The sequence below is a fragment of the Plectropomus leopardus genome, chromosome 13, assembly GCF_008729295.1.
Source record: "Plectropomus leopardus isolate mb chromosome 13, YSFRI_Pleo_2.0, whole genome shotgun sequence".
Classification (NCBI taxonomy): Eukaryota; Metazoa; Chordata; class Actinopteri; order Perciformes; family Serranidae; genus Plectropomus; species Plectropomus leopardus.
In genome coordinates this window covers 22496928-22517191 of record NC_056475.1, presented here as the reverse complement: position 1 = coordinate 22517191, position 20264 = coordinate 22496928, and the positions used below count along the sequence as shown (strand labels likewise).

At 40.0% G+C, this 20264-nt stretch overlaps 2 protein-coding genes and 1 long non-coding RNA gene across 4 annotated transcripts; 2 read left to right on the top strand and 1 right to left on the bottom strand.

Moving 5' to 3' along the window:
• The first annotated feature begins 1058 nt into the window (after positions 1-1058).
• Positions 1059-9700, top strand: LOC121952432 (wiskott-Aldrich syndrome protein family member 3-like). 2 transcript variants are annotated; one of them, XM_042499109.1, is made up of 9 exons: positions 1059-1227; positions 3677-3841; positions 6149-6283; positions 6399-6552; positions 6632-6749; positions 6847-7031; positions 8094-8315; positions 8410-8714; positions 8850-9700. In XM_042499109.1, exons 2-9 carry the CDS (start codon positions 3709-3711, stop codon positions 9005-9007), a joined length of 1410 nt encoding a protein of 469 aa, XP_042355043.1. In that variant the 5' UTR covers positions 1059-1227; positions 3677-3708; the 3' UTR covers positions 9008-9700. The 2 variants fall into 2 exon arrangements, with proteins under 2 accessions (XP_042355043.1, XP_042355042.1); XM_042499108.1 differs by lacking the exon at positions 1059-1227 and having other exon boundaries at positions 3554-3841.
• Positions 6971-15860, bottom strand: LOC121952435. The gene is made up of 4 exons (XR_006106446.1): positions 15778-15860; positions 15023-15073; positions 12336-12439; positions 6971-7046 (listed from the first exon to the last, which is right to left on the bottom strand). It is a non-coding gene; the product is annotated as an uncharacterized LOC121952435 (long non-coding RNA).
• LOC121952431 (V-type proton ATPase catalytic subunit A-like) lies at positions 10669-17387 on the top strand. Its single transcript, XM_042499107.1, has 15 exons — positions 10669-10819; positions 11420-11517; positions 12839-12967; positions 13089-13303; positions 13383-13520; positions 13599-13750; positions 13900-14062; positions 14267-14375; positions 14796-14918; positions 15003-15117; positions 15301-15364; positions 15491-15694; positions 15830-15924; positions 16375-16546; positions 16653-17387. The coding sequence occupies exons 2-15, from the start codon at positions 11436-11438 to the stop codon at positions 16743-16745; spliced, it is 1854 nt and encodes a 617-aa protein (XP_042355041.1). The 5' UTR covers positions 10669-10819; positions 11420-11435; the 3' UTR covers positions 16746-17387.
• Positions 17388-20264: the final 2877 nt, after the last annotated feature.

The following is a 20264-nucleotide window of genomic DNA, read 5'->3' as shown; positions in this document are numbered from 1 at the left end:
TTAATCAATGTCTCTGCAGCACTCCTGTAACATCTATGAGTTATGGTATCATGGCGTGCCATTATTAAGATTTAAGCCCCCATATCTGGGTTACACTCGCCCCTCCCGCAATCCAGATCATGCCATCTGTGAGAAAAGAGCAGTGTGTGTGTGTGTGTGTGTCTGTGTGTGTGTGTTATTTGTGTGGCTTTCAAATCAAATGCTGAGTGTCTCTTTTCACTATTAATCCAGGTCATGCCCACTAAGATGGTAATAGACTGACTGGGACTGACGTACTGCTGTTTATGCAGAGTGGATGGTTTGAAACAGGAAACAGTGAGAACTGAGATAAGTTCTCAGCAGGTTAAATAAAAACACACTTATTGATCATCTGCAGTACATGAGGAATGCTTGTGAAAGTGCATGGGAGAAACTAAACGGCTATAAAACTGTACTTCTGGAGCTTAGAGGAACATTTTGCAAAAATTAAATGCTGTGTGCATTTCAAAAGTAAATGCGGTATGTATTTCAAAAATAAATATGCATTTAATTTTGGTGCTGAAGCTATGTTCAATTAGTGAAATGACAGAAAATTAATCAAAAATTTTCAAAAATGTTATACATTCAGTGTTTTACTTTCCTCTGGTTTGGGACTCTTGATCAGACAAAATGAGTTATTTTAAGACTTTGTTTTGGGTGTGGAAAAATTCCTATTGGCATTTTACTATTTTTTGACCAGAATCAATGTCAATCAATGAACTAATGGAGGAAAGAAAGCCCTCATTGACATTTTAATCAAATATTAAGATTCAATAACTTGCAGCTTTGATTTGATTAGTTGCTACTATTAATACTTAGAAATTTGCATTTTATTATCCAGTTCATAGAAGGCAGCTAATGACTTACAGTCCATAAAAATAGGACTAATACATCTGAAAATAAAACAGAGAGGATGTCAAACGGCTGGCATGATGACTGTGATTGGATGACAGGAGTAAATCTGCTGGCCAAATCCCCTCGTGGCTCAAGCTGTGATTTGGACCAGAGAGATTTGTTTTCACAGTGAACTCCGCCCTGCAGAGATGACTACTGTCAGTGTCCAGCACACGACTGCAGCAGCCCAGCAAAGACTTTATTTCATTTGGATAAAACAGCTTGGACCCGACTCTAACTGCTCCCTGCCGGCGTGCTAACGTGAAAACAGCGCACCTGAACCAACTAACAAGCTAACCCAACGGCGACTCTATGGTAGGGTAAACAGTGTTTTTTTAGCATCGTCTAGTGCCGCTTACACGTTATTATATATACCATGTTTCGTGTGCGTGTGTTAATAAAGTTACCTGCTGTCGGACGTTTATACTTTTTGTCATGAAGAACCAACTTTTGTGGTTGTCAGCCGCCAAAAAGACACCCCAAAACAGAGAGCACTGTCCTGCTAGCATGAAGTAACAGAGAGCGGTTTTACCGGGTTTTTACGCTCACGCACTGAATTCTGGGAAATTTCAAAATCAGAATTTTCTTCAATTTTTTTTTTTTTTTTTGTTTGTTTGTTTCCAAGTTTTTTTCACTTAGACTACAATTTATTTTACTTGGTGCTTGGTGCATATAATTAATATAGAGAAAATAAAAATAATGGCAAAGTATTGCAAGACACAAGAACATAAATATACAATAGAAAAAATTACAACACATATTAAAAATAATATAGGTCTGTAATAAGAAATACAAGAATGAGAAAACAGATTTATGCACAAACGTATCCCTGGATGTGCAAAAGTTCACAGGTTAATGCCTTGGTCCACAGCAAGGGGTCCTCAGAGTTACTGCTGAGAAGCAGTCAAATTATTATTAGATCATTTTTTCCAAAGTCTTTTTTCTCTTTTCAAACATTAAAATATGTCTATGTATACATTTTTCCTTTTGCAATAAACTAACAGTGTGAAAGTGGAGTGTTGCATAAAAACTGCAACCTGCCACTGATATGGCCTTCTGCCTGGCGACCTCCATCCACATGGTTTAATATGCAATACAATTTTATACTATAGGAACTGGGGGGACGCTGCTCCGTCTCTTGTTCAGCTGGGCCTCCTACCAGAGGGGAGTCTCTCAAAAAGTTTTGTTCAGGGTGGGAGGGGTGGACCACAATCTATCCTGCCCGCCTCACAGTATCCTGGAGGGACGGTAGATCGAGGCCAATCACCTTCTTAGCAGAGTGAATGATACACTGCAGTCTGCCCTTGTCTTTAGCAGTGGCAGCAGCGTACCAGATGGTGATGGAGGAGGCGAGGATTGACTCGGTGATGGCAGTGTAGAGATGCACCATCATTGTCTTTAGCAGGTTGCAATTCTTAAGCTGCTGCAGGAGATACATCCTCTCCTATGAGGTCCTGGGTGATGATGGAGCTTAGGAAGGACTTCATAGTGTTGACTGCTGGGTCAAACTGTGGAATGGGGGCTGGTAGGGCATTTTTTCAAAAATCCATAACCATCTCCCCTGTATTTAGAAAATCGAGCTCTAATTCATTTTGACCCCACCTGGTCACCAGATGGTTGATCTGCCACCTGTAAGCAGACTTATACCCACCAGAGAATAGTCCAGGTTGTTGCAAATAACCCAAGTGTGAATAATTAAGAATCAATTTAAGAATATTTTTATGTCTTATGGCTTAAAACAAGTCTTTAATTTGTATATTTAACACCCTTACATTAACTAGAGCACACCTTGGCTGTAGATAGCTCTCAAGCACAAAAAAATCTTATTTCTCTCAATGCTGCATATAAAAATGAGGAACAAACTGCTTGCTAGGCTCCATTAATAGACAGGTGAAAACTGTCTGCTGCTGTACAGAGACACCCAAAAGAATGATAACTTACACTGCTGTGGAAAATGAGGCATTGACCCCGAATGTGTGATTTGTATCATGCTTCATTTTTGGTAAAATTGCTAGAATGTGAACTTCATTTTGGTGTTATAGCTCCCCAGGGTAATCAAACATTCAGGGGTTCTCTCTGACTTGTCTGCCACATATGAAAATGAGGATCGTTATGGTAACTTGGTGTTCTTATTGTTACCAGTATGCTGGCTCACCGCTTCCTGTAATTACTGGCAATCACTCAATCCATTCAAGTCCATTCAATAAAGGAGTGTAAAGTGACTTGCAAATTCACTTAAAAACAGCCACATCTGTTGTGCTCACACCTTTTATCACAATAAACTTGCTGAATGAAACAGCTGTTGCTGAACATGATTAATCCTTTTTAAAAAAAAATACCCCAATAACATACAATAGGTGCACCACTTTGACAGGAGGTGATAAATTGTGACATTCAATAGCAAGTGGCCAAATAATAAACACAGAAAATCATAATCAAAATCATAAAAGGTTTAACTCTGATTAATGCTGTCCATTACACTTTTCACCACTCTTGCTAAACGAATATAATCAAAACAAAAAGGGATAACAGGCCTACCAATTGTGAGTAAGTACAGAAAAACTGGAAATCATTTTTGTAGTTATTGGTGAGAAAATCAGTAATGACAGTTACGTGCATTAAGTTGAACTCATAGGTCAGTGCAACCTGCATGCATTTACACACCTAGTTTGATTACGCTTGATGCTGCTTTGTGGATTCATGTGATTGTAGTTCTACCCTGCAGGTATCCAACGAGCCGTCAGAGTTGTCCTCTGCCTTCCAGCAGGTGCTGTGGCCAGCATGTGAAAGGGGGTCATGCCTTTGGTCAAGAGAAACATTCAGCCTCGGCACCTGTGCCACGCTGCAGTGCCTGATGGGATTGGCAACGAGCTGGAATGTGTGACCAACAACACGCTGTCCGCCATCATCCGCCAGCTCAGCAGTCTGAGTAAGATCACATTTGTTTACACTGTTTGTGTCAAAGCATGTTCAGATGCTTCTTAGGAAGCGATATGACCTGTTCCAACTTGTGAGGGAAATCACCACAACTAAGGGACTGTTTGTTATTTATGAGAGGGGACGGGGTGGTGCAGGCATTTCAAAGAATCTTATTATTTTGCTTGGGAGAGGGACATTCAGCTTTAAATGTTTGTATTCTGTATTTACTATTTATTACCCTAAGATCCCCAAAACTGCAAGTGGGTTTGAAAGGTATGTTTGTTTGTTTGTTTTTATATCTCTCAAATTACACCATTAATTATAGCCAGACACTGAAGTATTGTTATTTATGGTGAGGGGAAGGTCATACATTTTCCCCTAGTCATTTAGTAAAGGGGTTAGGATATTAAAAAAGAGCCCCAAAGTCACACCTCAGCCCACCCCTACTCTGATAAATAAAGTACAGTCCCTGAGCATCAAACAAGTAAATTAAAAGTAAAGGTATTGTGGGTGGTGACAGTTGAGGTAAGTGAGGTTATATGTGTTTAACATTCAAAGTCATCCCAATTAATATTTCAATCCCCTTTAGACAAAGACAGCGCTAAAAACCAGTACATCCTTCAGAAATTACAGTGTAAACACAACAGCAGATCAATATTTTCTTATGGAAAGAATATCTGACGGTAACATTATGGCTGTGTACTGACAATAACATGGCAATACAATGTGTATCATTAAACAGGGGTTACGATTAAATATATATACACATTAAGCAAAGTGATATATTGGGATTTGTTGAAAGCTAATTTTCGGAAAACTGTTAAAATATAAAGAACATATGGCCATATGTTTATGAATCAATAAGTTACTTTTTTAATGCAATCAGAATAGCGGGATATGCATTTGTATTTATCTAGTTGATATCTAGCTGTCAGGGGTGTAAACACGGTACAAATTTAAGCACTGCCAAAACTCTTTCCATTAGGGGTCGACCGATATTGGTTTTTCAGGGCCAATACTGATTATTTGTAGTTCATGAAACTGATGACCGGTATTTGGAATCGATATGCATTTACAATAAAAATGAAAACATTCCTGTCAATATTTAGAATTTGGAATAAAACTCCAATACAAAACTCTGTTGAAATGCATTCAGCAAATGATTAATCAAAACTGAAACATTCAACATCACATACAGCAAATTTCAAGCAACTTTTTTTTAAAAATAAAGTCAAGTGAATATTTAAATACAAAATAAAATTATAAATAAAAATAGCTCCCTACAATTTTACAAAGTAAAATTTCCTCCCATGCTGACACTTTTTTTGTTTAATTAATTAATTAATTTTAAAATAAAATGCAGATACAGATAATTGGCAAAATGTCTATAAAAGTATCGGCCCCAATAATCAGCCAAGCTGATAATCTGTCGACCACTACTTACCATGTAAACTATTGTTTAAACATCAATACAGTGTTTTAGAGAACTGATACAGTATCACAAAACATACCATCGTGATACACATCAGTATTTTCTTACACCCCTACGTTACACGTTGAGTTACATCTCAACATACTGCATGCTTAAATTATTGTATATAGTGCTTTATTTCTGCAACCTTGGAAAACAATGACCATACTGTATATGCCAGTATTACTCAATTGTTTTGCTTTTAACAACCAAAAAAACAGCAACATTAAAGCAATTATCACCTGTTTGCGTAAATGTACATTATTATCCAACACTGACATCTATCTACTGTACACTCTAATCAGCCAATCAGTACAGGAGCAGAGTGGTTTAAGTGCTTTATTAATGTGTGGCAATATAAGCACCGGTATACCTGTGTTTGTTGTTGTGAAGGTAATACTGCACTGAGACAGGGGGAAAAGAGGGAGAGGCAGAGACTATTTTGGGAAGCAAATTTACTCCTGGACATCTGGCTCAGGATGCTCTGATTAGTGTGTGTGTGGATTTAGTGAAGTTACAGGAGCTTAGAGCTTACCGTAGAGCTTTGTATCACAGGCGGATAAGACGGAGAGTGAGTGGGCGGAGAGACACACACAGGGACAGTCTAATGATAGCTTCCACATTAAGTGGATCCGAGCTGTTTGTCGGCCATTCATGCTTTTATGGGCAAGTACCAAAACGCTGAATGCTGATGTGTAATCCAGAGAAACATAATGGATTAAGAAACATGATGATATATATTTTTCTGTGTTATGCATAACGCTGCACTTCACCTCAGAGGTTTGAAACATTTTCTGTGTATTAACAGCCCCTCCTCTCCCTTCATTTTCTTTACTTTGGCTGCAGGTAAACATGCAGAAAATGTTTTCGGGGAGCTTTTCAACGAGGCCAACACCTTTTATGTGCGTGCCAACTCACTCCAGGACCGCATCGATCGCTTGGCCGTTAAGGTCACCCAGCTGGACTCCAGCGTGGAGGAGGGTTAGTCCACTGGAAATCATCTGCATGTTGATTTACTATCTTATTTTATATACTCTGTCACTCACTCTCACATGCTTTGCATTAAACATTAAACTTCTGTCTTACTATTTTGTAGTCTCTCTACAGGACATTAATATGAGGAAAGCATTCAAAAGCTCTACTGTTCAGAACCAGCAGGTTTTGTCCAAAGGCAGCACCCCGAGCTCAGTGGCTGAGATGCACAACAGCAGCGACAGGCCTCCTCCACTCAGTGCCCTCACTGCCTACAGGTAAAAACTGCAACATCTAAATACCTAAGCTACATTTTCAGGTGTCTCATTTCATTTTGAAATTGTTTTTTAAATACAGAGAGGATTCAACTGATGCCATGAAATTTTACTCGGACCCATCATACTTTTTTGACTTGTGGAAGGAGAAAATGCTTCAGGACACAGAGGAGAAGAGGAAAGAAAGGCGGAGGCAGAGGGTGAGAGCAACACTCTACCCACTGCTTTACTCCTGCGTATTTATTCGGCCAATAGGTTTTTTACCTTCTTTTCTGTCCCTTTGTCCACCTTCCCCAGGAACAGAAGCGGTGTGTGGAAAGCAGCACCCTTCAGCGTGAGGTGAAGAAGGTGAGGAAGGCTCGAAACCGCAGGCAGGAGTGGAACATGATGGCATTCGATAAGGAGCTCCGTCCAGATCACCGCCATCCGCAGAGTCTCCGCCGAGGGGCATCGTCTGAGGGCTCGCTGTCCCCAGATGGCAGGTTGGTGCTTAGTTCCTGACAAAAAGTAGAGGTGCAACCAGTGAATTCATCTGTTCGTTATCTGTAACTGCTCACCTGGTACGGGGTTGCCGGGGCCTGGAGCCTATCCAAACTGACGACATGGAGAGAACATGCAAACTCCACACAGGAGGGTCTCAGCTGGCCAGCAAGTTCAAACCCAAAACCCCCTTCCGGTGAGACAGCATTGCTAAAATCTGCGCCTATGTGTCACCTGCAACTGGGGAATTTGTGTTTTTGAATGAAATCAATTTCTTAAGGTCAAGGATTTACTGGCATCTAGTGGTGAGGTTGCAGATTGCAAGCAAGTGAAACTTCTCCCATGTGCCAACCATGTGGGAGAATTACGGTGGCCCACAGGAAAATGCAAATGGCCTAGAGCTAGTACTTTGTTTGCTCTGGGCTACTGTAGAACAACATGGCCAAACAAAAACTTCAGGTAATTATACAAAAATTAAAAGATAGTTGTGAATATTAACATTTCTGTCAAAACATGTCCCTAAATCATACACACTGCACCTTAAAAATGTCCAGCTGCACAGCTTTGCACAGACCTTTTTGCAGTGGTAAGTTATTGCATCTGCTCTTTCTGATCCTGCATTCGAAGTATTTTGGCCCAGATTTAGAGACACTGGAAAGTCATGCACAAAGCCTTGATTGTACAGATTGTCCCGATGACATTAAATGTCCTCTTTCTGTCTGTCCCTGTTTCCTCTAAATCTTTAGTTTTCATATTTAAGAAAGGCAACATTTATCTCACTTAGATTATACCTTTAAAAAAATGTTATAACTGCCATACATAGAAATGTGATCATCACAACCAACTGGAAATTTTAGTAAAAATTAAAGGTAAAGATTGGGAGGGATAAAATTGTATTTTAGTAGGCAGGGGAAGAGCTTTTTCATGAATAGGACCTGGTGGCCCAAAAAGCAATATATCTGTTGTGTAAAGCTTTCAGTTTTGATTTTATAACAACAAATGCACCATCTGGATAGGTGAAGGCATCTGCATGAGAAGCTGTCTGTTTTCCATTGTTTATCCAGGCCTGACCTCCCAGACTACCCCATCCCTCCAGTGCCTGCCCACGCTGCTTGTAATCATGCCAAGTCACATGATTATGTGCCGGGGAACGCACACCCCTCGCCACCTGTGGAGCATGAATACCACAGCATTGATGTCAACTACAAGAGGGCAACCTACGCCACAGACGAGCCGCACGCTGCAGACCGAATCAACGGCTCAATACGTCCACCTGCAGATTACAAGTGTGTTTTTTGTTGCATAATCACAGAAAGAATTACATTTAATATATTTTTTTTCCCACTGCAACATAATCCTATTTCTTTCGCTTTCAACCAGCTCTCTCCCCCCACCTCCAGCCCCGGGCCCACCCATCCCATCAGCCCAGACAGCCTTTGGTTTTCCTCTGGGTGCGCTACCTCCAACACCACATAATGGAGTTTTGCACGTAGGCCCGGGCTTCCCTCTGCCACCCGTACCTCCTCCAGGGGCGCACATGTTCCCTCCTCCTCCAGGTCCCCCACCTCCACCTCTGCCTCCCCCAGTTGCACTCTCACACCTGGCAGGACACAGTGAAGGAGGCAGAGCTGAGACAAAACCTGTGAGAGATGCAAGAAGTGACCTGCTTTCTGCCATTCGCATGGGTGAGTCAGGGTGCCACCACGGTTTATTCAGCATTGTTAGATAAAAGCAAAACTATAATCTGGCTGCATGTTCTTTGCATGACACATGTACAATATATGATTGTACTTTAATATACGTGTGTGTGCCCTTATCAGGCATCCAGCTAAAGAAAGTTCAGGAGCAGCAGGAGTTGCAGAGTAAGCGTGAGCCGGTGGGGAATGACGTGGCCACCATCCTTTCTCGACGTATTGCAGTGGAGTACAGCGACTCTGATGACGACTCTGAGCTGGATGAAAACGAGTGGTCAGACTGACCCAAGCACAAAGTGAAGTGCATAGCTGAAGTTTTGCTTAATTGGATCTTCAGTGCAAAAAAAAAAAAAACTGTGACTCTCTCTTTGGCTCCACCTACTGGACTCATCTCACCACTGCAAGAGCACCTTTACTTTATCTTGTATTATTAATGTGCTGCCACATTAATTTTTCATGTGGAAAATTGCATCAGTTCTTCCTCTGAAACAGGTGATTTTTCAGATCTGCTGCATAACAACTGTGTACTTTAAAAAGCGATGAATTGCATTATAACTAAATGTTTAGTTTTGTACCGCTGAAATAATGTGAGCCATTTGTTTTTCTTACTGTCAATCTAATCTGTGTGTTTTAAAAAAAATGTTCTCTTGTGATAACAAACTGACACCTTGTAAAAAATCATACCCACTGATGAAATGTGTAGTACACCTTAAAACGCATGTCTCAGTGTGAGGCCTTTTTCACTAAAGACATTCTGACATGTCACAGTAGGAAAAGCACAGGTATAAATAATACAATGATTGGCTTAAGTTTCAGGGTCCTAAACCTGCGTATATCAGCTCATTGTCACACTGGCATGGCTTACTGGGACACTGATATCGAACAAAACTGTTATTCAAGTTTTAAGTAACACCTGTACCTGGGTTTGATGTAATGACATGTCAAAATGTCTTGTGAAAAAGGCCCATTATTTAAGAACCAGTGCAATAACATAAATTAAAACTTATGGGGATTTCAGTATTTATTTTCATAATTTTATGGAATTACACATCCCTGATCATATTTATGTATAAATATACCCCTCTGTATGTTACGTGAATGTTTGATGAGTAATTCTATTTAACATTTTTTAATTTCTACCTCAATCTTTGACCATTCCACTACCTTACGGTGCATATATAAAGGTATCATGACCAGACTAAATACAAATTTTGTGCCGCCATTAAACTATTTGTTGTGATGTGTCTTTGAAAATGTTGACATTTTATTAAATTATTTTCAGCATTAGCTATAAAACATATTGTGATTGCTTCCTTAACTATTTATTTCTTCCTCTGCATCTCTTTATCTTTAAGCAAATATACTTTGATACTGGGAACCATAATTCAATAGGAGCTATATTTGTAGTATTACCACAAAAGAAAAACAAATTATTATGTTGTGTATATTTTAGTTCATTTGCAGATGTGCAGAATCTTACTACACTACATTGTGAGTGCACATGGCATTTTTCATACCAGCCTTTGACAGTGTTATTATTTGGTAGCTATTTTATTTCAATTAGTTATTAATCAAAGTTTTTGTTTATTGTCCCATGAGGGATGTCACTAAGTGATTGAATAAAATTATGCATAAATAACTTTAGTTCATGTGACAAGGTATTTATGGAGGCTGTATGAAGTAGTTCAAGGGTATGGCTGTTACTCAGGTAAAACGTAACACCCAAAAAGCTTAGATATAAGTTAAACTGTAAAGATAACGCAGTTGTAACTTGATTAATTTAAAAAAACTATTTATTGTTAGTTAGTTAATTTAAGCTGAAAGTTTAATTTGTATCCAGCAGAGGTCACTACTGACCCTGGCGGAAGCGTTTACAGCGGCGGAACTATATCGTCGCCTAGGAAACTGTTGAGCCTCGGACGCCATGTTGGCTCCACAGATAGCCAACAAAGCCAGAGTAGAGAAAACTGTTTGAGCCAAAATGGAGATGTTTTCTTCCCGTGACAGTCCGGTGCCTCGCAGGTGATTAACACGGTAAAGCTCCTCCTCAGCCTGCTACGTTACAGACAACCTGGAGAACTGCATATTGAGATAAGGTAAAATATCTATAGCAGCGGTGTAGGTATAGGTCTGTATTTATAATAGTTTGAGATTTACTGCCAGCCTTGGACCAAACATTGCGTGAATTGTCGTTGATTTAGCTCAACCTGTACGTGATGATGATGAAGACAGCTAGTGTTTGCTAGCTAGTAACCTGACTTATACGCGCACACGCACAAAGCAGCTTTGCTCTCAACGTTACGTTTTTGGTGTGTAACAATATGTCAAATTACCATCTGGCTAACGAACATGTCCTCGGCGATGAACTGTAATAACTTGCTTTATCTTTGACCCGGGGTTAAAGGGAAATGCATGAAAGGTTTGCAGCCTCAGCTAAGTTAGCTTGTGACCTTACACTGTTAGGCTTAATTTATTATGCAGAGAGCACTGTGCAGATACTCTGTATCGTGGCATGCTGCTCATAATCATTTCCATTTCATCGTGGTGTGCCGGGCACAGAGTGTGTAAACAAAATCGGCTGTCATACAGTCATCATTGGTTAAGATGATGTACTGCATAAAATGAAAGTTAAACACTATTAAATGTTTGTCTAGTTAAAGAATTTGTGCCTTATAATTATTCCCCAATTTTTGCAGGACAGAAACTACCAAGATGGACACCTCACAACTTCCTAAAATCCAGGATGAGGACCGGGAAAGCAAGTTTGGATATGTACATGGTGTTTCTGGACCAGGTCTGGTTTATTCCTCTTTTCTTCTAATGGCTAATTTGCATTGTATAGCATCTGATCCTGAACCTGTGAGTCACTTTTTCCAGCTACTTAACGATTGGCAAGGCTAAAACATTGTGTCCATGTCAACCAAAATCATCAGGGGTCAACAGATTATTGTTCTGGCTAATTATTAGGGCATTTTATATGTCCTTGTGATACTGTGTCAGTTCTCTAAAGCACTGAATTTATGTTTAATCAATAGTTTTCATGGAAAGTAGCGGTCGACAGATTATCGGCCCGGCGGAATATTGGGGACGATATTTGGCATTTTGCTGATTATCTGTTTTAATGATCGCCAATAAAATGAATGAAAAAAGCCTAAAGAAAGCGGGAGTAACTTTTACTTTGTAAAACCTCAGCAAGCTATTTTTACTTATTCATCTTTAATTTAATTTTTCCCTTGACTATAAAAAAAAGTTGCTGGGAACTTGCTGTATGTGATATTGAACATTTCAGTTTTTATTAAACATTATTTGGAGTTTGTTATATTCCAAATTCTAAATACTGACAGACAGGTTGTCTTTCTTATTGAAAAAGCATATGGCTTCTAAATATCGGTTATGGGTCTCATTAAGTACTAACAATTAGTAGTGGCCCTTAAAACACAACATTGGTTGACCCCTAAAAATCATAGGGCAAATCTAAAAATGGCAAAGGCATCATTTGCTCCATAGAGCATATGAACAAAAAGAACTCTTATTTTTTTTAAAGGTCCAGTGTGTAGGATTTAGGGGGACATATAGGCAAACATTTAGTATAAAAAATTGTGTTTTTATTACCTTAGAATGAGCCGTTAATATCTTCATACGGATCAGTTCCTCTTCTAGTCCTTCCTGTTGTGACACCATGTTTCTACTTTAGCCCAGAGCGGACAAACCAAACACTGAAACAAAGATAGGGTGACCTGGGTTTTAGCATTTTCACATTGGGGCACCAAAGTTTTCTTACATTCTTAGTACATGGGGTAGTTTCAGCTGCTAGATGCCAATAAATCCTACACATTAGACCTTCAAATCAAAATGATATAAATGTTCATCCAATGATTTGCCTCAGTAAAGAATGTCACTGTAGTGTGTATTTTTTCTGAAACGCAAATTACATTTAACAATATGCCTGGCCATTTACATGTTTCCTAAGCCATTACGTTGATCATTACTGTATTTATACAGTTTGTTCTTCAATGTTTTGCAAAAACAAAAATTTGCGGATGTTTGTTTTTCAGCTAATTCCTTGTCCAACACATTCTTTCATTCTGTCAATTTCTATATTCTTTAAATAACAGTGGTGACAGCTACTGCGATGTCAGGAGCAGCCATGTACGAGCTGGTTCGTGTAGGTCACAGTGAGCTGGTGGGAGAAATCATCCGTTTAGAGGGAGACATGGCAACCATCCAGGTCTACGAGGAGACTTGTATCCTTCTGCCATCACATGACCTTCCTCTGTCGTTACATGTGGAACAAATCATGCATATTAGAGCTCTCAAACTGATGTCAAAGTAGATTGTTTTGTTTTTCTTAACTTGTTGCTACAGCTGGTGTGTCTGTCGGTGACCCTGTCCTGCGGACGGGGAAGCCCCTCTCTGTAGAGCTGGGTCCAGGAATCATGGGCTCCATCTTTGACGGTATACAGCGTCCACTAAAAGACATCAATGACCTCACTCAAAGTATCTATATCCCAAGAGGAGTAAACATTGGTGCTCTCAATAGAGACCTCAAATGGGAATTTTCCCCCGGCCAGAGTCTTCGGGTAAGAAAACAGTCTGAGTGTGGTGTACATGTCTTTACTCTGCAACTTTTCTGAATTATTTTTGACATAATCTCTCCAGGTCGGCAGTCACGTGACAGGTGGCGATATCTACGGCATGGTTTTCGAAAACTCCTTGATAAAGCACAAGCTGATGCTCCCACCTCGCAACAGAGGCACCGTCACCTACCTGGCCCCACCTGGAAACTACGACATTTCTGTGAGTGTTTGTGAAAAAACAAAGTGGTCGTTTATTGCATAAAAAAATTCACTGATTTTCTGATCTCGTTGCATTCAGGATGTGGTTCTGGAGCTGGAATTTGAAGGCGTGAAGGAGAAGTTCACCATGATGCAGGTGTGGCCTGTACGACAAATCCGCCCCGTCACAGAGAAGCTACCTGCTAATCATCCGCTGCTGACTGGTCAGAGAGTTCTGGACGCACTTTTCCCGTGAGTCCATGCGATTTAAGCCTCTATTTTAACTTTTACTCATTTATAAAGACTCAAAGTGAGTTTTCACATGTGTTGAGCCACTTATTTTATGCTGTGAACAAATCTGCTGGCTGCAAATTTAACTGCATGACCTTCGTGGTGTACAGTTGTGTCCAGGGTGGTACTACAGCTATACCAGGCGCCTTTGGATGCGGAAAGACGGTGATCTCGCAGTCGTTGTCCAAGTACTCCAACAGTGACGTCATCATCTATGTTGGCTGCGGAGAGCGTGGAAATGAAATGTCTGAAGTGCTGCGGGATTTCCCCGAGGTGGGTGGAAGAACAAAAATCTGTGATTTCTGTTTACTGAGTCCATTTTCGCAAATATTTAAGCTTAAAAAAGAATATACAAATAAAGCAAAATTAATGATTTTACTATTTGTTTATATAAAAAAAAAAAACTCAAATACAGCATCAATGTTCATGTTATTGTATTGTGTGTATTATTATGTTAACGCTGCTCTTTCCCAACAGCTTACTATGGAGGTCGATGGCAAGACTGAGAGCATCATGAAGAGAACAGCACTGGTTGCTAATACATCCAACATGCCTGTGGCTGCCAGAGAGGCCTCAATTTATACAGGTACCAGCCATTAATTAGAAAGAGAACAGTCTCAAGGTTTATTTTAAATGCTATGATATAATTGAGTGAATTTTCTTCCTTCTTATTTCTTTATAAGCAATGGTAAACCTACTAAGGCATAATGCATTGGCTTGGGAAAAAGAATTAATGAGATTATTATCTCAAGAAAAAACAATAATAAAATAACTGTTACCATGAAAACTTCTCTCCTAACGCTGAGATAATAATCTCGTTAATTTAGAAAAACAGGGCAATATTTCCTCTGAAGTGAATGCATTGTGCTTACATAGAAATCACCCTGAAATGAAATTACATTGTAATAGGTAACATTAAATAAATGCTTTTGTTTTGGTCTTATTTGGGATTGTTTAGTAAATAAATTATCCATATTTTGTAAATTGAATAAAATTATATCCCCAGGGATCACACTGTCCGAATACTTCAGAGATATGGGCTATAACGTGAGCATGATGGCCGACTCGACGTCTCGATGGGCCGAAGCTCTGAGAGAAATCTCTGGACGATTAGCTGAGATGCCTGCTGGTAAGTTTGTGACGGATTTGATTGAGGACACTGTGATGAATTTGAGGACACTGTGAGACATTTTGTGTATGTCGTTGTCTGTAGACAGTGGGTATCCTGCTTACCTGGGCGCCAGGCTCGCCTCCTTCTATGAGCGCGCTGGACGTGTGAAGTGCCTGGGGAATCCAGAGAGAGAAGGCAGCGTCAGCATCGTAGGAGCGTGAGTCAACTTTCATAGAAGCAGCGAAAAACACGTCGTGCTTTTTTTCCAATTTCTGCTGAAACACAGCAGCACATACATGAAACTGAAATCAATTTACATAAGGTGCATTAAAAGGATTTAGAATTTCCACCAATCAAAAACAAAACTGACTTTTCCTTAAATACTGTGCATTCCTCTCAGTGTGTCTCCCCCTGGTGGAGATTTCTCAGACCCTGTCACTTCAGCCACATTGGGAATTGTTCAGGTAAGCAGCATTGTCTCTTCAAGCCTTGATCCTAACATTTGACAATCCAATCTGTCAATATTTCTATAATATATGTTGAGCGTTACACTTTGAGTGTGTCAATCTTTTTTGCTTTATTCTTTTCAGGTGTTCTGGGGACTGGACAAGAAGCTGGCTCAGAGAAAACACTTCCCCTCAGTGAACTGGCTGATTAGCTACAGCAAGTACACAAGAGCTCTGGACGAATATTACGACAAACATTTCCCTGAGTTTGTTCCTCTCCGTACAAAAGCCAAGGAGATCCTACAGGAGGAGGAGGACCTGGCTGAAATCGTGCAGCTTGTAGGCAAGGTGAGGCCGGTTAGGATGGAATTTTTTAAAACAGAGGATTCTGTTGAGCTACAGTTAATCATTTAAATTGTTAGCGCACTTACTTTGTTATTCAACAACAGTGGACAGACCATAATGATATTGTTTGGTTCACAGGCTTCTCTTGCAGAGACGGATAAGATCACTCTAGAAGTTGCAAAGCTCATTAAGGATGACTTCCTGCAGCAGAATGGTTACACCCCCTACGACAGGTGAAGACAGAAAATCTCATCAACGACAAAACACAGCTTTTCCTTTCAGGCCTGAAGTGGCTCTCCCACCTTCATACTCAGTGTATAAATTTCATCCTGAAACAATGACATAGCTTGTGTTTTTGCTCCATAATAGTTGAAAAATAATTTTTAAAAAATCCCACATTCTAACATATTTAATGCTGTCGTTGGTAAAATTTATAAAGGTAAGTTTTTGTCATATTTCTTCAAACCGTCACTATATCCACACAGTATTATATGAGACAGATAATCTGTGAAAAAAATTACATTCCAGCTCATCCTTGAAGTGCTTCTCGAGGCATTTGCAAGAATAAACCGCACATAAATGAAAAAAAAAGAAGAAAAAACAATCTGAGCAGAAGAGTCTCTAAAGCAGCTGTCAGTCACATAAACGGTGAGCTTCACACATTGTTCTGTCCCTGCACACAGGTTCTGCCCCTTCTACAAAACCGTTGGCATCCTCTCAAACATGATCTCTTTTTACGACATGGCCCGGCACGCGGTCGAGTCCACAGCACAGAGTGACAACAAAATCACCTGGGCCATGATCAGGGAGCACATGGGAGAAATCCTGTACAAAATCAGCTCCATGAAGTTCAAGGTACAAGACTGTTATTTGTTTTGTGTGTGGGGGTGATAATCCTGTATGTTTGTCTTTATATGTTTGTGTCAGTCAAGATAAATAACTTATTCTCTGGATTCTTTAGGACCCTGTTAAGGATGGCGAGGCTAAGATTAAAGCAGACTTCGCCCAGCTGCTGGAGGACATGCAGAACTCCTTCCGAACCCTGGAGGAATGAGTTTTCTTCATCTCAGGCCCTCTCCCAAATATTCAAACCCCAGTGCAGTGCAACATAGTGCAGATTGTATGGCCCTTGTCCTGAGTGTCTGCCTCTGTCTCTTTTATTCCTCTGTGTTTACGTCCCCTTAAACATTCCTGCACAAATTTCCATTTCTTTTAGTTGGGTTTTTGAGTCATCTACTTCAAAAACACAATACTGGAGTCCCTTAAAAAACTCTGAAAGTACAACAGATGTAGCAACACCTTCAGTCAGCCCTCAGCATAGCACTTATAAATCACTACATCATCATGCTGTGGTCAAAATCAGTGGGCCCCAATCAGGTGCTGTACTTGCACTCAACCGATAGCTGCAACAAAGAGTGGAAAGAGATGTTTCTTTCCCCCAGATGTGACAGTGATCAAAACAGATAATTAATCAAATGGGAACACTCACATGGGCAAAGGGACAGAAGCACTGCGTTACTGTATATCAGGGGGTTAAAGACATTCTTCCAACTCTTACCTCTAATGTGTGATGCTCATGTTGTGGACAATATACTTGATATTATGTGCAAAAAATGTGAATGAATGAGTCTGTTAGGAGTTGTGTTGTCTCACTATTATATTTGTGGTTGTTGTTGTCTCCTGAAATAAATGTAAAGAAACAACTAAAGTTCTGTTTTTTCTTAGTTTTTCTTAATACCTCCAGAGTGGTGACAGCCATGGCTAGAGGCATTATGTTTTCGGGTTGCCAGTCCCATTCTCATGAACAGGATATCTCAAGAACGCCTTGAGAGAATTACTTCAAATTTGGCACAAACTTCCACTTTGACTCAAGAATTTATTGATTTAAATTTGGTGGTGCTTCTTCTTCAGCAGCATCTATATTTGAAGTATTAGTCACCTAAATCTGGACAGATATGGATGTAAACTGTAACTGCAACTTGACTGGTTCGCAGACGCATACAACTGCGAGCCGGTAATTCTAATTTTACCTTGTTTCAAGTTCAATGTCAGTAACATCAAACAAAAGACACTGTTTAACACTCCTTGACAGTAAGTGACTTCTGTTCATTGTGTGAAGAATATTTCATTAATCATGTTTGGGGGAAGTAAACAATTACTTAAAAAATGTAGATTTTCCTAGTTGCAAATTGTAATTTACAAGGTAAATTTTGCTCCTCTGAAAGGCCTCTTTAAAGCAAAGGATAAATACAATTGATTACAAATAATGATCTTCAAATAACTTATTTGCCCTCCAGTGAAAGGAAAGGGAGACTGATATAAAGTCTGTTTAATCTTTTTTACCTTCTGAATAGCTGAACAAGAGTGTGAGAATCGACTTTTGACTGCTGTAACTGGAGAGCGCACAGATGTCCAGTGAGAGACTTTCACCTCTAGGTGGCACACATGTTAAATGCTGCAGGATGACTGCTGGGAAAATGCTGTTTTAGATTAACTAACCTCTTTAAACTTAATGTTCTCATAAATGTATTTTAAGCTGCTCTGAAGAAGAAACACTGTATGACACTATAATATATTATGCATCTGTCTACCTGTATCTACACTTCATTAAAGCTATAGTATATCATGTTTTGGACTGAGGGAAATATTTGAGCCCAAAACACCCACGTTTTCTTTTGCTTGTGCTGTTACGTCAAATGCAAATACCAGTATTCTTAACATTTAGTGCAAAATTTTATAGTTTATTGCCTAAAACTTACCTTGACACATCTGGTCATTTTGAAATCCCTAAACTAACAGCTCGAGGACCACAAATAATTAGCAACTCTGCAAACATTTTTTCAAATCTTACAATTTTTGTTTACTAAATGTGCAACAATCAAAGTTAAAGTTTTGGAAGCAACATTCTCATAAATGTTTTAAGGGTTTAACACAAAACCCTTAAAAAAGCTGTTTCATCAGGACTGTGTGGATGTAGTTTGATCAGATCTGACTGAGCAAAAAACCTCAACTGTCATCGTACTTTTTTTTCCAAATATTGCTAAATTTTGCTTGTGCACAAGCGTACACGACATCAGCTATTTTCAGAGAGCCCTGCCCGTCTAAAATCGTTCAGAAGCACACAGACAAAACAAGAAATATGACAATCTACTAAGACCCATAACTGTTTGAACACTGGATATTCATATTACACCCCATTACTCACACTAATAAACTTATTGATGAAAAAGATTTCAAGGCCTTTAAACTGGAACTCAGGCAATGTCCCTCAAACATGTGCACGGATATGAAGCATACGGGAAAGAGAAGAGGGAATCAAACATGACACGTTCGCTACATCCTCTCGCTATGCTTTGTTCGTTGTGAGTAAAGCATCTGTCATAGTTTGCTGAGATGTCATCTTCAGCATGTACTCTTGGTTCAGCCTGACTCGCAGCATTAACTCCTCCAAAATAGATTAGAGCCGCTATCTCGGGCTCCGGGCTCCATCAAGACTAATGGAAGCATAACCCGCAGGAGCAAGAGCAGCATCTTTGCTCTGCATTGATTCAGTCCATCCACAGTGGTGCGGACATTAAGAGGTTTGATCTCAGGATATTATAGAGCAGCCTGTAGACTACAAAGCCCTCTCTTTCTCTCATTCTTCGGTTTGTGATGGCGAATGGGCAACATATGAGTGAAGAACACATTGACAGAGCATTAAGTGAACTCTAAGAGTACACTTTTTTGTAATTGTTGACTGTCATGTCTTTAATATCATCAAACTATTGCAGCTGTGTTTCACTTATTCCCCCGGCTTCTGTGTGTTTGAAACCTGCTCATCCTCCAGACGCCAGTGTGCTCTCCCAGCTCTCTGAACTGTCGCCTCTGAGGGACCATTTTTAAAAGCTGCATTTTCCCACTGCATTTTTTCCAATTAGCTTCCATATTTTTGGAATTTCCTATCATCAGCTGACTGTTGCAAACAAATGCATCATTTTGTTTTGAATAACACTGGAATAGTGAAAGAATTTAAGCTTGTGATGGCAAACAAGCCACTCTGTGTGTTCACAAGCAAGAATCTGAATCTAAATTCCTACCACCTGCAGGGGAGCTGGTCTGGATTTGACCCTGTGCTCTAACCCTCTGCAGGGGGGTGAGAGAAAAGAAAACTTCCCTACAGAGATTACCAATAACACTGTCACTTTTCAGTATTGTTACAAATGTCAAATAAAGTGTGATGTATTGAAAGGCCGGAGTCCCCCTGGTTTTCCCTCTGATCACACACACACATACACACACACGCTCTTCCAGAGTTTTCTGTGCGCGAGCAGCAAGGTCAGGTTGCTTATGGGAGGAAACTGATCTCAGAGGGTGGGGCTGCCCTGTGGATCATTGCTCACTCTCTCATCTATGAGTGCCTGTCATGTTTCTCATATCGTCCCGCTCAGTGTGGATTGTCAGGGCTGCTGTTACAGCTTTTGAACACCTCAACATAGCCTGTCAGCTGTGGAGCGAGGCATTAAAAGACTGGCTCTCTGCCTGCCTTCATCAGCTGAGGTAGCACCTATATTTACCAAGCATGCCTGTGTTC

What these genes read in the sequence shown, in the direction of transcription:
- LOC121952432 (XM_042499109.1), top strand. Translation starts at nt 3,709, where the DNA reads ATGCCTTTGGTCAAGAGAAACATTCAGCCTCGGCACCTGTGCCACGCT. An exon ending in CCGCCAGCTCAGCAGTCTGA is followed by an intron (nt 3,842 to 6,148) that starts GTAAGATCACAT and finishes CTTTGGCTGCAG; the next exon opens with GTAAACATGCAGAAAATGTT. An exon ending in AAGAAAGGCGGAGGCAGAGG is followed by an intron (nt 6,750 to 6,846) that starts GTGAGAGCAACA and finishes CACCTTCCCCAG; the next exon opens with GAACAGAAGCGGTGTGTGGA.
- LOC121952431 (XM_042499107.1), top strand. Translation starts at nt 11,436, where the DNA reads ATGGACACCTCACAACTTCCTAAAATCCAGGATGAGGACCGGGAAAGC. An exon ending in GTTCTGGACGCACTTTTCCC is followed by an intron (nt 13,751 to 13,899) that starts GTGAGTCCATGC and finishes CGTGGTGTACAG; the next exon opens with TTGTGTCCAGGGTGGTACTA. An exon ending in TCAGCTCCATGAAGTTCAAG is followed by an intron (nt 16,547 to 16,652) that starts GTACAAGACTGT and finishes TGGATTCTTTAG; the next exon opens with GACCCTGTTAAGGATGGCGA.